At 42.1% G+C, this 17,728-nt stretch overlaps 1 protein-coding gene across 1 annotated transcript in view; it reads left to right on the top strand.

Annotated features, from left to right (window-relative positions):
* LOC105011169 (short transient receptor potential channel 4) overlaps positions 1-17,728 on the top strand; it is a 45,698-nt gene that overhangs the window by 23,475 nt on the left and 4,495 nt on the right. Inside the window, exons 6-15 of the mRNA XM_013134654.4 lie at positions 98-298; positions 8,146-8,327; positions 8,493-8,647; positions 9,386-9,525; positions 10,855-10,998; positions 11,393-11,449; positions 11,558-11,679; positions 13,755-13,950; positions 15,330-15,524; positions 15,953-15,994. Coding sequence (XP_012990108.2) covers positions 98-298; positions 8,146-8,327; positions 8,493-8,647; positions 9,386-9,525; positions 10,855-10,998; positions 11,393-11,449; positions 11,558-11,679; positions 13,755-13,950; positions 15,330-15,524; positions 15,953-15,994 — 1,434 coding nt within the window. The remainder of the gene's footprint in view (positions 1-97; positions 299-8,145; positions 8,328-8,492; positions 8,648-9,385; positions 9,526-10,854; positions 10,999-11,392; positions 11,450-11,557; positions 11,680-13,754; positions 13,951-15,329; positions 15,525-15,952; positions 15,995-17,728) is intronic.

The following is a 17,728-nucleotide window of genomic DNA, read 5'->3' on the forward strand; positions in this document are numbered from 1 at the left end:
CAGTGTGTTGAGCTGCCTCATTTGGTAAAGACAGTTCACACAGGGTTCATAACAAGGGTTATAATCTGTTAATAAATGGGTAACTACTGTTTTCCAGGTGGAGAACGAGTTTAAGTCAGAGTATGAGGAGTTATCAGAGCAGTGTAAACAGTTCGCTAAAGACCTTCTGGATCAGACCAGGAGCTCCAGAGAATTGGAGATGATCCTCAACTACAAAGATGACATCAATCTTCTGGAGGATGAGGAAAATAATGACCTGGCCAGACTCAAACTGGCCATTAAATACAACCAGAAAGCGGTAGGAGACCAAACAACCAGTGACACACTATTTCACAAGCACTCTCTCTTCCATGTTCTTTCTGTCTATGTGAGGTTTCCTTCCTCTCTCTTGTTCATTGGGTCGGTCTCTCACTCGCTCTCTTTCTTTTGTCATGCCCTCTTTCTCTACCCATCAGCCCGATCAAGATTTATTGATGCAATATTCATACGTTTAATTGTTCTTTTTTTCCCGTCACTTCCATAATGTACTCCCTGCCTGATCGATAACGTTTTGTAGTGTCCCGGGACTGGGATTGAGAGCGTTGTGTGAATGAAGAGGCATTTTCTTCTTTGTAATGGGACACCTGGGGTTGAGTGCACACTTCACGTTTGTTGAAAAGGCCTCTGTTGTATTTGTCAGAGCAATTATTTTGTCCCTGGTTTGGCCACTCATCTCTGTGGAAGTTTAAATGGCAGAGGTGGCAGGTTGTCTGGTGTTGGCTGCCTGCAGAGCTGTCTGGGTCAAGCGACTGGTCAATGTTTCCCAACTCGTGGACTCCCGCAGTATTTATATTTTATTTCCCCTTACAAGCACATCCAATTCAACTTGTCGTCTGATCATCAAGCCCTGAATGAGTAGAGTTAGTACGTTTCTCTGAGTTTCTCTGGGTCCTGGAGCCAAAGGAAGGATTTTGGGGTGTGGTTGAGGACTGACAACACTGCTGTAGTTGGGGATGTGTCTTGATATTAATTGGTCTGATGAATAACAGCCAATAGGAGTGTTGCTGCCCTGTTTTAAAAAAAACTGTATTGTGGGATTGTATCCGTGTGTGTCTGTGTATGTTTGTGTGAGTGTGTGTGTGTGTGTGTGTGTGTGTGTTTGTGTGTGTCCAGCTGTGCTATTTCTCTGCTCTCTGAGGATGACAGTCATTGAGTCTCCTGTTGAGAATCTTGAAAGGCTGTTGATCTGAGTCTGTTCATTTGTGTGTGTGTACATTCATGTATGTGTGTGTGTGTACATTCATGTATGTGTGTGTGTGTGTATGCATATTTGTTTGTCTTAGGTGAGTGCTGATACATGACCTATTTCAGAAGATGTATTATTCAAGTTTTATAACTCAGTGTGTATTATTCAAGGTGTTTTATTCAATGTGTATTATTCAAGGGTTATTATTCAATGTGTATTATTCAATGTGTATTATTCAAGGTGTTTTATTCAATGTGTATTATTCAATGTGTATTATTCAAGGTGTTTTATTCAATGTGTATAATTCAAGGGTTATTATTCAATGTGTATTATTTAAGGTGTTTTATTCAATGTGTATTATTCAAGGTGTTTTATTCAATGTGTATTATTCAAGGTGTTTTATTCAATATGTATTATTCAATGTGTATTATTCAATGTGTTTTATTCAAGGTGTATTATTTGATGTGTATTATTCAGGGCGTATTATTCAAGGTGTTTTATTCAATGTGCATTATTCAATGTGTATTATTCAAGGTGTTTTATTCAATGTGTATTATTCAAGGTGTTTTATTCAATATGTTATTCAATGTGTATTATTCAATGTGTTTTATTCAAGGTGTATTATTTAATGTGTATTATTCAGGGCGTATTATTCATGGTGTATTATTTAATGTGTATTATTCAAGGTAGGGGTGTCACAATATACCGGTATTGATGATAAATGTGATATTTAAAAAATGAAAATGGATATTATTCATGTTAATAATACACATACGATAATATCTTATTTACTAGGCAAAACTAAAGTTGTATTTTTCCAAAAGCCCTTCTCAGTTTTTTTATATGAAACGATGCATGTGCTTAAACAAAGAAACTGGACCTACAGTTCTTACCTCGTGGGGCATCAATGATCATGAGGAAGGTGAGGATCCGCCCAGAACTACATGGCATGACCTGGTCAATGACCTGAAGAGAGCTGGGACCACAGTCTCAAAGAAAACCATTAGTAACACACTACGCCGTCATGGATTAAAATCCTGCAGCACACGCAAGGTCCCCCTGCTCAAGCCAGCTCATGTCCAGACCCGTCTGAAGTTTGCCAATGACCATCTGAATGATCCAGAGGTGGAATGGGAGAAGGTCATGTGGTCTGATGAGACAGAAATTGAGCTTTTTGGTATAAACTCCACTCGCTGTGTTTGGAGGAAGAAGAAGGATGAGTACAACCCCAAGAACACCATCCCAACCGTGAAGCATGGAGGTGGAAACATCATTCTTCGGGGATGCTTTTCTGCAAAGGGGACAGGAAGACTGCACCGTATTGAGGGGAGGATGGATGTGGTAATTATTGCCCCATCCATGCATGTGATCAAACTACAAGTCTGGACCTATAACCCAGCGTTTGAATTAACGCCTTTTTGTTGCCCATTCACTAGGCGAAATGTGTATTTTTAGAAAATCTCCTTTCCATGTTAGGCCTTGTGGGTTTTTTGTTTAACAGTTCATCTGGTTGCCTTTTCACTATCCATTAAGTGTAATTGTTCTATTTGTACGCTTTTATTTTTTAAATTTGTAGAGTTATGGTTACAGACTCTCTCCACCTCCATACACTCACTCTTTGAGTAGAATTAATTTGCCAAAAAAGTGAAAAAAAACACATCAACCAAAGCTGAAGATGAATTTGACTGATAGCATTTTTTTACTTTAAATTGTCTATAGATACCATGATAATTTTGTTACCGTGAATTATTTTGGCCACCATTATCGTGTAGTGAATTCTGGGTGTATTATTCAAGGTGTATAACTCAAGTTGTATTATTCAAGGTTTATAACTCAAGGTGTATTATTCAAGGTGTATATCTCGAGGTGTATTATTCAAGGTCTATTCATCTGTATTCAATGTTTGAATTGGAAATGTTTTTTTCTTTGCATATCCCCCTCTCCCTGAAGTACCCTGGGAGATTTGGGTCACAGCCGGTGCATTGGCCAATATTAACATGAAGAATCTGCCGATTTTTCAATTTGTTGGGCTTTCAGTTACAAAATGGTCTCTGATTATGGAACACATGACATAATGGTTTCTGATAATGGAAGACAGAACAAAATGGTCTCTGATTATGGAAGACAGGACAAAATGTGACAGAATTCCTGAACGGGGTCCTATCGCAAAATTTGAGCTTTTTAATTCATTTTATAAAAGTCCATATTCAGTCCATATAAATATACTGTTTGATAAAGTTATGGGAAAGATATGCTGCTTTAAAAGTTGATAATCTACACTACTTAGTTCTCAGAAAAGAGGCTTGAAAGATTCACACTTGCCAGAGAGCTGTTCTTTGTTTACGCCCATTTAGCGTAGATCACATCCTCTTAGGCCTTAACCCCACCCAGCTATTTAAGTATTCAAATGGGGACACTCTGGCCTTGTGCTAAACTGGTCTGGTTGGTCTCTAGTAAACACATACTATATCAAACCAAATAAAATGAAATTTAAGTTATTTCACATGGACTTGATACATCAGGTATAAACATTACCGTGAAAGATAAAGTAGCTTAGCAGCAGGTTTCATAATAAATAGTAGCAGCAATGTAAGTGCATATAGTTTGAGTGCAGGTGGACAGCCACTTAGCCTTTATAGGGTTATAGATTAGGCATAATTACACACACCTGGATGAATGACCGCTCAATCAGGTAGCTTATTATCAGTCTAAGGGACTTGCTCACTTTTGTGAAAAAAAGCAAGCTACCCAACGAACAAGCTAGAAACCAGGAAATGTTAGCTAGCTGGTAAGTTAATGTTGTTACCTTGCCAGCTAACAGCAAAGTCAGTAGCTATAGCTGGATAACTAGCAATACAAACGACTTTGACAACAATTTGAAAAGGAATGATCTGTAGCTAGTTGGCTAACATTCAAGTTACCCGTATGTAGGAAGGTTTGTCCTCTGATTACATACAAAGTCCTTTGTTGTTTGGGTTTATTCTGTGGACCTTGTTTACAACGCATCTTTCCACAACCGTTCACACGTGAGGCTCCAAGAATCCATACATATTTCATTTTCACTGCCATGGTTATCCTTTTCTTGTAAATGTTATCAGTGGACAGTTGTTTTCCAAGACGAGCCAGTGTTTTCTCTCCACCATTGGCACTGCAATGAAATGCCTCAATTTTGCCTGAACGTTTTGAACCGTACCAAAGTCTGGGATTTCCTCATCGTTGTTCAGAGTCATGGCATCAATGTACTTCAGAAATTAATATCACACAACTTCAGATTTGTTGATAACACCAGCTAAACTCAGGGCAGCAGTGTGGTTTTTGAAAAACCCTGTGTTGCAATTCTATTAAACAAGTATTAAGACAGAAGTTGGTGTACTTGGCAGACCAATCAGAACTCAGTATGTCAGCATGTCCAGACCCTTTATTATCTCAGCCAATAATGTCTAGCAAAAGTCCTGCATTTTCCACTGGTTAAACAAGGGTTTGAGTTAATTTTATTCGTAATTACACTTCGCATACATGTTTTATTTCTTAAAAATGGCTCTAATGAAAATTAGTGACATGACATACAGGAATTCAGGAATTCTGTCACAAATTGTCCTTGATTATGAAAGATAGGAGACAGCAGACGGCATCAGAAGACAGCAGAACGTATCAGAAGAAATCAGAAGACATCAGAAGACAACAAAAGACAGCAGAAGGCATCACAATGCAACTGAAGACAGCAGATCGCATCAAAAGATAATAGAAGATATCAGAAGACAGCATAAGTCATCAGAATACATTAGAAGCCAGCAGAAGGCAGTAAAATGAATCAGAATATAGCTTATAGCATCAGAAGCCAGAAGGCCACACTACATATATATAGTGACCTTATCTAGTTAGCACAGGCTTTGAAAAGGATTAACGCTGAGCTTTTGTTCTCTCTATCTCTTTCCTTATGTTTCTGTGTCTCCCTCTGTACAAGAAATTAATACTAACATGAGACGTGAGATAACATTAGTGCTTGTGTGTGTTTATGTGCATGCGTTAAAGAAATCTGAGATCATGCTTTACCTGGGGAGCCTGTGCATTTAGGCTTTTCTGTAACATTTCTTGATTTAACACTGTATTCAGTAGATTACCATAGAATGGTATTTTATTTGTTTTATTATTTGTTTTACGTCATTTGAAAGAGCCACCATTTTTTTTGCAACAGCTGGAGATGCATGTGTAATTTGGTTAGCGTGCTTTCATTTTCTTTTCTAACTAGTTGCAGAACGTGAACAGCTGTTATACACGGCTAATGTGCCTCTTGTTGTTTATTGAATGCATTTGGCATTAAACCCATGGACACCATTGGGAGGCAGTCTTCTGAAGGGCAAGTGAACAGGTTTGAGTGGGTTTTTCAACTTTTTGCTTGTTATGTAACTGATCGCGTTCTGGTTCATAGCTATCTATCTGGTGATTTTGTTTTTGTGGTCTGAGGGAAATACTGCCTACATGTTCTTGGTTTCTAGATCACAACTGGTATCTTCCCAAATGTGGTATTTACATGTTTTCAGAAAAGCAGTCCAGAACAAAGTCCAGAAGTATTTTGTGCTTTTGTTAAGCATTTCAAGTTATGCTGTAGTTAAAAAAATTACAGACCAGACGTGTACAAGACTGACACGGTAATTTGTTGGGTTCTATTATGAACCCAGACGCCTGGCCATACATTACGTAGTATATTGCTGAAGAGTTTTTAAGGAAGTATATCAAGTCTTGTAATTCCTGGGGGTGGGTATGACCACATGTTAATAAGATTTCAGAGTCGCTGAAAGGCTGTCAGTTCCACTTAGAAGACGCTGAGATGAAATCCCATACATATCAATTCAGACTGGCTCTAAGGTGCCCCCTTTAGGACGACGGGGGGGGGCGGAAGGTCTTTTACAGATTTTCCTTGGCTGAAAGTCAATTATAAAACTGTGTTAAACTTGGCTGAAATTTCTTTAATTCCCGAAATGGTGTGAAATAAAAGGGGTCTATGCTAGGCCTGTTAGTTATTGCATCAAATATTTTTTTTTAGGTTTAAAAATAGGCTGCTCTGCATTTCTTTATCAACCCCAGCGCGAATCTGACGCTGAAAATCAGCTCACCCCCCCGCCCCCCGCTCCATGCCTCCCCTTCCCCCTTTCCCCTCCTCGCCCCTGGATTAGTGAAGAACGTGGCATTGATATCGCCAGTGTTACATCACAAACGGGCCCGGGTACTCATGTGGCTCCCTACTTATGAGCAGGATCTCGATGGGAAGGAGTGCACTATCCAGGGAGAAGGGTTCCATTTGGGACAAAGCCCAAATAGGGATCTCCTCCAGGTTCCCATGGCAACGTAGTAGTAGGTTTCAGTTCTGGTGTTGGCGATGTGCAACTATGTTTAGAGGTCTACATTGGTGATGAGGAGATGGACAATCACGCACACATACCATTCCAAACGGGATGTTTCTTGGTCCTTGTGTGTGTGTGTTTGTGTTTGCAACTGTGTGTTTGTGTGTGTGTGTTTTTGCATGTGTGTGTCCGCGCCTGTCTGTGTTGTTGTTTTTTCCTGTGTCCACATCAAGTGTTCTAAAATAGTGCCTGTGCTCAACTGAACAAGACAGGAGAATGTATGTGTTCTCAGTCTGTAACCCAATACAGACACACACAAGGAAACACACGCGCACATAATATACCAGAACATAATAGAACCGATTCTCTTTATATCCCATTTATGTAAATCAGCCATGCTATTTGAATGCTGGTATTCAGACTGGGCTAATGAGCAGCTCTTTCCTTTGCTGCTGTTGGTGAAACGTTCTCTGAGGATGGACGACATGCCAAAATGGTCTCTAAGTAGAGAAGACATTCCAAAATGGTCTCTAAGCATAGAAGACATGTCAAAATGTACTCTAAATATAGATGACATGCCAAAATGGTCTCTAGGTATTGAAAAAACGGTCTCTAGTATAGAAGACATGCCAAAATGGTCACTAAGTTTAGAAGACATTACAAAATGGTCTCTAAGAATAGAACAAGTTACAAAATGGTCTCTAAGTATAGAACCCCAGTGGAGAGGTCCCCTGTGGCTTGCTTGGAGGCGCTTGATGCTTGTAATGTCGTGCTTGTGGCTTCCGTTCCCATGGGAGGACAGTACGAAAACGTATGCAGTCACTATTGTATGTTGCTCTGGATATGAGTATCTACTAAATACCTGCAAAACTGTTCTCTGACTGTGGGAGACAGGAAACATTTTTGTATAAGCAAGAGATATTATATGCGGGTGCACGTGTGTTTTAAGAGATAGTGTGTTGCTTATCGTTCAGATCCCAAAGGAGAGGAGTAGCTCGTCTTCACACAGCAACGGTTCCCCTGAGGAAAGCAATTACATCACAGTTCACTGGTTCCCAAACCTCTCCTGGGTACGCACAGCAATTTCATGCGTTTGATCTATTTTAGAGCTGGCACATCTGACTGGTGGTTAGCTAGTTCAGGGGCATGCAAACAAATTATGAAACGTCTGGTGAGAGGCGCTGCTCCAGTTTCACAAACCTACGGTCTCGGCAGAGGAACACAGCTTGCCTGGCCTCTTCACTGGCTTATTCATCTGTAATGTTTTCTTCACTTTTATCCGCAAGGTGGGAGAAGCGTAGCCTGCGTGTTCCTGAAATAATTTTCCTGGGTTATTTTAGATTTTAGTTCAGGTCCTGTGTAGCTCACCTGAGAAGAACATGATGCATTATGGGTAAGGGTTGTGTTCCCATAGGGGCCAGTATGACGACGTCTGCGTTTGCTACTGTAAGCCAGCCTGGATTGGTCTGCCTGGTGATGTTTAATGTATGAGCAAAAACTAAAATGGACACTGTTTGAAGTGGTTTGGTTGGTTCTAATAAATTCACTCTCTCTCTCTTGCTTCCTTTCTCTGAAAAGTTTGTAGCCCAGCCAAACTGTCAGCAGCTGCTGGCGTCTCGTTGGTACGATGAGTTCCCCGGCTGGAGGCGTCGCCACTGGGGAGGGAAGTTCCTGACCTGTGTCTTCATCAGCATTCTCTTCCCCGTCTTCTCGCTCTGCTACCTTATAGCGCCCAAGAGCCGCTATGGACTCTTCATCAGGCAAGTACGTTGGCGGCCAGCGAGTCGGGCTGGGCCAGTTGCCGTATCAGAACTGGACAGGAAACGCACATTCAATTTCCGCTGAACCATTACACACCGGGGGATGGTAACGTAATGTTTCTTCTTCATCGTCTTTTCTTTTTTATCTTCCTCCTCCTCATCCAGGAAGCCCTTCATCAAGTTCATCTGCCACACGGCATCATACCTCACCTTCCTGTTCCTGCTGCTGCTGGCCTCTCAGCACATCGTGACCACGGAGCCAGACATGCAGGGCCCGGCACCCACCACCGTAGAGTGGATGATACTACCCTGGGTTCTGGGTGAGTGGTGGATGATGTTACCCTGGGTTCTGGGTGAGTGGTGGATGGTGTTACCCTGGGTTCTGGGTGAGTGGTGGATGGTGTTACCCTGGGTTCTGGGTGAGTGGTGGATGGTGTTACCCTGGGTTCTGGGTGAGTGGTGGATGGTGGATGGTGTTACCCTGGGTTCTGGGTGAGTGGTGGATGATGTTACCCTGGGTTCTGGGTGAGTGGTGGATGATACTGCCCTTGGTTCTGGGTGAGTGGCGGATGATACTACCCTGGGTTCTGGGTGAGTGGTGGATGATGATGCTACCCTGGGTTCTGGGTGAGTGGCGGATGATGTTACCGTGGGTTCTGGGTGAGTGGCGGATGATACTACCCTGGGTTCTGGGTGAGTGGCAGATGATGCTACCTTGGGTTCTGGGTGAAAGGAGGATTATACTGCCCTGGGTTCTGGGTGAGTGGTGTGTGTGTTTTTGTTTGTGTGCGTGCCGGAATGTTTGTGTCTTACCTGAAAAGGGTACTCATGAGTATTTTCTGATGAGAACAAGAGTTTAGAGAACATAAAGTATTGCATTTAATAGGACCTCTTTTACTATTGCCTTACATTTGACCTGAGACTACACTGGGCTATTAGGTCCTTCATGGAACTGTTATGGTTATGGTTCTACTTTCTCACATTAAACTTCAAATACTCACTTTCTGCCTTTATACCTTTCTCCCTCTCTCTCTCTCTGTCTCTCTGTATCTCTACAGGTTTTATCTGGACAGAAATTAAGCAGATGTGGGATGGAGGTTTCCATGACTACATCCATGACTGGTGGAACCTCATGGACTTTGTGATGAACTCTCTGTACCTGGCCACCATATCACTGAAGATAGTGGCCTATACTAAGGTAAACACACAGACACACACACACACACACACACTCAGACACCATATCACTGAAGATAGTGGCCCACACTAAGGTAAACACACAAAGACACACACACTCAGACACCATATCACTAAAGATAGTGGCCTACACCAAAGTAAACACACACACATACACACACACACACATACACACAATTGCCTACATCATTAAGCTACTGCATATATACCACTAATTGGCCTGATTCATCATACATCGCCTCATTTTACATATTACAATTTCAACTTCAAAGATAAATCATTTATTAAGCTTTTTCTTTATTTCACTCAGTCTTTTCAGCGATTGTTCCATAGTTTGAAATGAGATGCCTATACAAATCCCTAGAAACATTTCTTTATGCCTCTAAACCCTGCCGCCGCGGGGGTAATGTAGGGAGTTGTCTGCTCATCATTCGGCTGTTCTGTCACGTTATAGATCTACGTTACAGAAGATTGTGGTGCCGTACTTGTGAAAACCAACAAAAGTCCCAGTTTATGTTTCTCAGCCAAATAAAACGTTTGTAGTGGATAGAATGCTACAATTTTGACTAGTTTCATGACATCACCAATTTCTAAATGTCAATCAAACAAGCTGTTTGTATTAAAATAAGTCATCTTTTTTTTATTATTTAATTACTTGCGGGGCCTGACGTGGATCGTTTTTTCAAACGCGCAATCATTTCTTTGATGATAACAAATACAATTTTAAGAAATCTGTAAAACACCCTCGTTTTCCCGGATTCCCTTGTCCTGGCAACTCTTTCCACTTTACTGCTCTGTGACCCGGAGCGTCAGATTTCACAGTAATTGGATCCGACTGACATTCGTGGCGCTAGATATCAGCACATTAAAGCGCTGTGACATCCCGGTTGTCAAAATGACTCTTCCGGTCATGAAAGTTTCCGACCCCTTGGGTTAGAGTAATTCCAACAAGACAACATAATATTGGGTTAGTCATGCAACCCAATCAGCTGGATCAAAATAACTTGCATGTCTTCTGTCCACCCTATAGCAAGTGCACGTTTTAACCAAATAAACACATGTACTGACCGCTTAGATTTCAGAGAGAGGGAGAGTGGATTACATCACCGACCGCCTTTCACTCCCACTGTTCTCAATACCATTCAATTAAAATTCTATTTACATGAAAAATAAACTCTCCCTCCCTGTCTCTGATCTCTTTGTTCCATCCTTTATCTGTCTTCCTTCTCCTCCTCTCCCCCCCCACCCCTCCCTCCTTCTCTTCCTCTCTCCATCTCATTCCCGTATCACCATCTCCCTCTCTTCCTTCTTCCACCCTCTGTCTTTCCAGTACAGTGGCTGTAAGACCAGGAACCAGTGGGACATGTGGCACCCGACCCTGGTAGGTGAGGCGGTGTTTGCCATCGCCAACATCTTCAGTTCCCTGCGTCTTATCTCCCTGTTCACAGCCAACTCCCACCTGGGACCACTGCAGGTTAGCATGCGGGATTGTTTTTTTTGTGTGTGTTTGTGTGTGTGTGTGTGTGTGATCCAGGCCTGAAAATGCAAGTTCAAAGTTCAAATTTGTACTGATAAAAACATATATGAGTTGTCCCTGAAGGTCCCTAAGTGTTATGTCAAGGGGTAAAACCTTTGGGCACTGTATAAGAATTGGGGTTACCTTTGGTATAAGGCATTATCGGTTAGGTTTAGGGTTGGGCATTTTGGCATTAAGATAAGGTTTGGACGTTAAAGTTAACATTAGGGTTAGGACGTGGACTTCTGGGTTTCAGGTCCCCATAAGGGTGTGTGTGAGGGCATCCTAATGACTGTCGTGCTGGTGATGTTGATGGTGTGTTGGTGGACACTGACAATGTTGACCTCTGCAGATCTCCCTGGGGCGCATGCTCCTCGACATACTGAAGTTCCTCTTCATCTACTGCCTGGTGGGTGACAGACACATCAACACGTCGCATGCACCCACACATTTTAGGCTTTACTGGTCCTCGTGGGGACCCCCGAACATTACCCCCCCCCCGCCTCTGTCTGTCTAGGTGTTGCTGGCATTTGCCAATGGGCTGAACCAGCTCTACTTCTACTATGAGACTACTGCCGCAGAGGAGAAAACCAAGTGTAAGGGAATCCGCTGTGTGGAGCAGAACAATGCTTTCTCCACGTGAGTAACAGCAGCAAGTATTCCATTGAAGATACATTCTGGGACTTCTGCAAATATAAGGAACCCTGTATTTAAGATGGATGTGTATGTTGTTTGTGTGTCCATAATCTTTAAATTGAATCACTACTAGGTTAGCCTTGAAATGCCAGGTTTGAAAGCTAGTGCTTTAAATGACATGGGTCACACACACCGATCAGCCGTAACATTATGACCACCTGCCTAATATTGTGTAGATCCCCCTTTTGTCGCCAAAACAGCCCTGACCCGTCGAGGCATGGACTCCGCTAGACCTCTGAAGGTGTGCTGTGGTATCTGGCACTATGATGTTAGCAGCAGATTCTTTAAGTACTGTAAGTTGTGAGATGGGGCCTCCATGGATCAGACTTATTTGTCCAGCACATCCCACAGATGCGTGATTGGATTTGGAGTCCAAGTCAACACCTTGATGTTGTTGTGCCCCTCAAACCATTCCTGAACCATTTTTGCTTTGTGGCAGGGCACATTATCCTGCTGAAAGAGGCCAATGCCTTCAGGGAATACTGTTGCCATGAAAGGGTGCACATGGTCTGCAACAATGCTCAGGTAGGTGGTACGTGCCAAAGTAACATCCACATGAATTGCAGGACCAAAGCTTTCCCAGCAGAACATTGCCCAAAGCATCACTCTGCCTCCGCCGGCTTGCCTCCTTCCCAGTGTGCATCCTGGTGCCATGTGTTCTACAGGTAATTGACACACACGCACGTGGCCATCCACGTGATGTAAAATAAAACGTGATTCATCAGACCAGGCCACCTTCTACCCTGACTGGTCTGTGGCTATGCAGCCCATAAACAACAACCTGTGATGCACTGTGTGTTCTGACACCTTTCTATCAGTACCAGCATTAACCTTTTCAGCAATTTGTCAATTAGTCTGTTGGATCGGACCACATGGGCCAGCCTTTCTTTCCCCACGTGCATCAATGAGCCTTGGCCACCCATGACCCTGTCGCTGGTTCACTGCTTTTCCTTCCTTGGACAACTTTTGATAGGTACTGACCACTGCAGACTGGGAACACCCCACAAGGGCTGCAGTTTTGGAGATCCTCTGACAATTTGGCCCTTGTCAAAGTTGCTCAGATCCTTACACTTGCCCATTTTTCCAGCTTCTAACACATCAACTTTGATGACAGAATATTAACTTACTACCTAATATATCGCACCCACTGACAGGTGCCATAATAGCAAGATTGTCAGAATTATTCACTTCACCTGTCAGTGCTCATACTGTTATGGCTGATCGGTGTATGTACACATGCATGAAATACAACACCATTTGTAGGGACCCATTGTGGTGCAACTGTGACAGTTTTTCAAAAATCTCAGTCTTTTAACAATGTAGATCAGATGATTGTGGAATTCTATTGAACTGGGCCGAGTCATTTCCCAGATCCTTTGTTATATAACATAAGAAACCTTCAGAAACCTTTGCACTCATGATCCTGATCAGTTGTAAAACCACCAAGTGGCATGAATGGCTTCTGATAAATGTTTCATTGTGAGTAATGTATCTCAGGCGCAAGCTAAATCTAATTCCCTACTAATAGGAAACTCCTGGCATGGAACACTTTAAATAAAAGCAATTGTCAGAAGGCAGTAGAACAGAAATAATAGCCTACGGTTTCTATCCAGATAATAGTGTCTGTCCAGTGTAACTGTCGACACCAGCCTTGCGAGGACACTGGTTAGTACACCTCTACTTGCATAAACCTGAGTGTGTTGCAGACTCATGGTGAAGGTGTCTTTCCTCAGGAACATATTCCATAGGCTCTCTCTAGAGGACAGTCAGTCAGCCAACCTGTTGCGGCTTTTTACATGCTAAGTGTTGAGGTAGACTTTCTACATACTACTGTATGTAGTATGACTTGCTCTGGGACATTCCCTCCACTGCCAGTGTCTGAGCTATTAGTGGTACACTTCACTTCAAGTTCTCGCTGTTGTTTTGATGGTATCCCCCTTTTTCTTCCTAACTTGTCTCGCCCTCACTCTCTCGTCTCGTCTCGTCCGCCCCGCCCCCGTCCTTCTGTCTTCCTCCAGGTTGTTTGAGACTCTCCAGTCTTTGTTCTGGTCCATCTTCGGTCTGATCAGTCTGTACGTGACCAACGTGAACGCCGACCACCAGTTCACAGAGTTTGTTGGTGCCACCATGTTTGGGACCTACAATATCATCTCCCTGGTGGTGCTGCTTAACATGCTCATCGCCATGATGAACAACTCCTACCAACACATCGCTGTGAGTGTGTGCTCCGGTCACATGATCTGATTCCATCGATCGCATGGTATGGTCGCATTCACTCGGTGCATGCTCTTGGTGCCTTCTCTCATCTCATACTCAAAACAACTCCGTCCTATTGAGTACATGCTCTGGTTTACATTATCTGATTATATGTTTTGAGGGCATACTCAGAGTACGTCTGATTTCATGGGCTTAAGCATAATGATCGAATGCTCTGACTACATGCTGTAGGTGCATTCCTGAAGAATGCATTCACCAATTACATGCACTGATTACATACTCTTAGTATGGACTGGGATTACATGCCCTTATTTAATGCTCTTATTACATGCTATGAGAATCTCTGATTGCATGCTCTAAGTACATGTAAGTGGAGCCGGTCGAGAAGAGTGAATGCCTCTTACTGAGTGAGTGACTGAGCTTTGACAGTGTAAAGTTCATTCAGTCTCACTAGCAACGGCTCAATTCTTATGATTATTCCAATTAGTTAGTATATATTAGTAAGCCTATTACTGGCCAATAAGCAGTTAAAACTGCCAGTGGCAAAAGTCATAATGGTTAAAGACACAGCCTGTCTCATAAGAGCCCCCGGTTCGAATCCTTGAGGACAACACCAATCATCCCTTGTAATGGCGGGCAGTCCGAACAAGGCTTGCCTGGTCCCTTTGCTTGTTTTCTACCCCCATAAATATGTTGTGTAAATCCCAGGCAGCATCTTCGTTCTTCAGTCCCTCTTAACACACCAACTTAACATCATAAAGTGTCTTCTCTATATATGTGAGATCAAACCGTATTCTGTCTTCTGTCTTCTCTATATAATTGAAATCACAGCGTATTCTGTCGTCTGTCTTCTCTATAAATACGTGAGATCACACTGTATTCTGTCTTCTCTCTTTTCTATATAATTGAAATCACACCATATTCTGTCTTCTGTCTTCTCTATATACGTGAGATCACAGCGTATTCTGTCTTCTGTCTTCTCTATATACGTGAGATCACACCGTCTTCTGTCTTCTGTCTTGCTCATTTCTTGTAGCCTGCAGTTCAATGTGTGTTCATGGTGTACCCTGGAGCATTGTGTTATTTCACCCCGGTTCCTCTTTCATATTATCCAATGACCTATAACAACCTGCAAAACATAATATTTTGTACTTAAGATTCTAAGGTGCATTCATACAGCTGGGTAGTGGGTTTCCATGAAACCAGACACATTATTGGAGCAACTGTCTGCTAATTATCATATGTTGAAAAGCATGATCAACTCTTAGGACCAAAATATGATTATTAGACATTTAAACGGTAAAGAAGCAGGTTTTTCAACAGCCACTTTCCACTCAGAGGGTTTCTGCATTTCCTCTTCCCTCCAACCTCGGCAGGACCATGCAGACATCGAGTGGAAGTTTGCCCGGACCAAACTCTGGATGAGTTACTTTGAGGAGGGGGGAACTCTGCCTTCTCCCTTCAACATTGTGCCCAGCCCCAAGTCCGCATGGTACCTGGCGTGCTGGATCAAGAGGAACCTCTGCAGGAGGGATCGCTCCAAACCCACAGAGAGCTTCGGGACCCTGGGGGTGGGTGGTGTCACATGCGTGGACATATGTGTACATTAACCACAATCCTACCCTCAACTTATTCTCAACAACCTAACATTTATGCCTAAATTTCACCTAGCCCTAATGCCTAACCATAACCATTAACCTAACCGATGAAGCCTAATTTTAACCTTAACCTTTAATCTAACCGGTAAAGCCTAATGAGGTAGTTCAACCTCACTAGCTCACCCTCATTCTCAAACTTCACAACCCTCACTCCTGCACTTGCTCATTTTTTTATGTACCTCTGAATCTCCTCTCTCTTCCTCTTTCGATATCCCTTCATCTCCTTATTTCTTTCTACCTCTCTCATTCATCTTGTTCCACCTCTATCTCTCATTTGTTTTCTATTTCCACATCTCTCTCACTCCGTCTTTCTTTCTCCCTTATTCCTCTCTACTTAATAGACACGAGCAGCAGAGAATGTGAGAAGAAACCACCAATACCAGGTAATGATGTCAGAGACCGCCTCATTATCCCTATTGGTTTAGCAGAGAGGTGTTTGAGTATCACATTTTCCTGATTTAAATTAACATCATTTATTTCAACAAAAAGGTATTACTATGCTGTGAATATTCTGGGACGTTTGTGGAGTTAATATAAATGATGACCTGTGTAAACAGCTACTGGGATTTTCATGGTGTTAATGTAGGTAGTGAACTATATTTACAGTTATTACTGGGAAATGCATGGTGTTTATGTAGATGATGACCTGTATTTGCCATTATTACTGGATAATGAATCGCATTTATGTATATGATGAGCTGTATTTACCATTATTACTGGACAATGCTTAGTGTTTATGTAGATGATGAGCTGTATTTACCGTTATTACTGGATAATGCATGGTATTTATGTAGATGATGAGCTGTATTTACCATTATTACTGGATAATGAATGGTGTTTATGTAGATGATGAGCTGTATTTACCATTATTACTGGATAATGAACGGTGTTTATGTAGATGATGAGCTGTATTTACCATTATTACTGGATAATGAACAGTGTTTATGTAGATGATGAGCTGTATTTACCATTATTACTGGACAATGCATGGTGTTTATGTAGATGAGCTATAATGTAGGCCTGCAATCAAACCCACATCCCTGTCATTCTAAGTGCCATGGTTTGCTGAATGATTTGGACACTCCTTTATTGTGAACTTCTATTTGACATATTTGCAGCTATTGTTTCTAAGTTGTTGTCTACCCTTGACTTCCCTATTCCTTACTATGGTTGTCTATTGTTGTTTACTAGTTGTTGACTACTGTCGTTTAATAATAATAATAATAATAATAATGCATTTTATTTATATAGCGCATTTTAAGGACCCAAAGACACTTTACAAAATGATCATGGAACAGAAACAAACAAAGAAAATACCATGAGAAAACAAAGAAAATTGAGAGAATGGGATTGGGCATGGCTAGGGATAGGCGGTTTTGAACAGATGAGTCTTGAGGCGTTGCTGGAAGATGGGGATAGTCTCGGTTGGGTTTTGGGGAGAGAGTTCCAGAACCTATGAGCAACCCTTGAGAATGCCCTGTCACCAAAGCCTTTGAGCTTGGACTCAAGAGTTTTGAACCATTTGGAGCTTATGGAGGGATGTAGATTTGATGCAGGTGAGTAGGGAGTTGCAGTGGTCAAGACGGGAGGTTATGAATGCATGTATTAGGGTTTCAGCAGCAGGACAGGAGAGGGAAGGTCTGAGTTTGGCGATGTTGCAGAGATGGAATAATGAAGTCGGTTTAATGTGCTGATCACAGGAGAGTGTAGAGTTCAGAATGACACCAAGGTTACGTGCGTGTGGGGATGGAGGAACAACATTGTCGATGCTAAGAGTGAAAGTTTTGGTGAGGGTGGATTTGGTTCCAATGAGTATGAGTAAATGTTTTGTCACTGTTTAGTTGTTTACTAGTTGTTGACTAGTATTGCTTAATATGACTGGTTACTGTTGTTTACTGCCTGTTGATTCCAATGATCCATTGTGGTTGTCTACAGTGATTTTTTTTACTAGTTGCTAACTGGTTGTTGTCTAATGTTGTTTACTGGTTGTTGACTTCTCTTCCTTTCCATGGTTGTTTACTAACTGTTGTTTACAAGTTGTTGACTAGTTGTTGACTTCTGTAGATTATTATGTTTTACCTTATGTTTTATTACTTCCCCTATGCACGGCTATGGTA

The sequence above is a fragment of the Esox lucius genome, chromosome 7 (assembly GCF_011004845.1).
Source record: "Esox lucius isolate fEsoLuc1 chromosome 7, fEsoLuc1.pri, whole genome shotgun sequence".
NCBI lineage: Eukaryota > Metazoa > Chordata > Actinopteri > Esociformes > Esocidae > Esox > Esox lucius.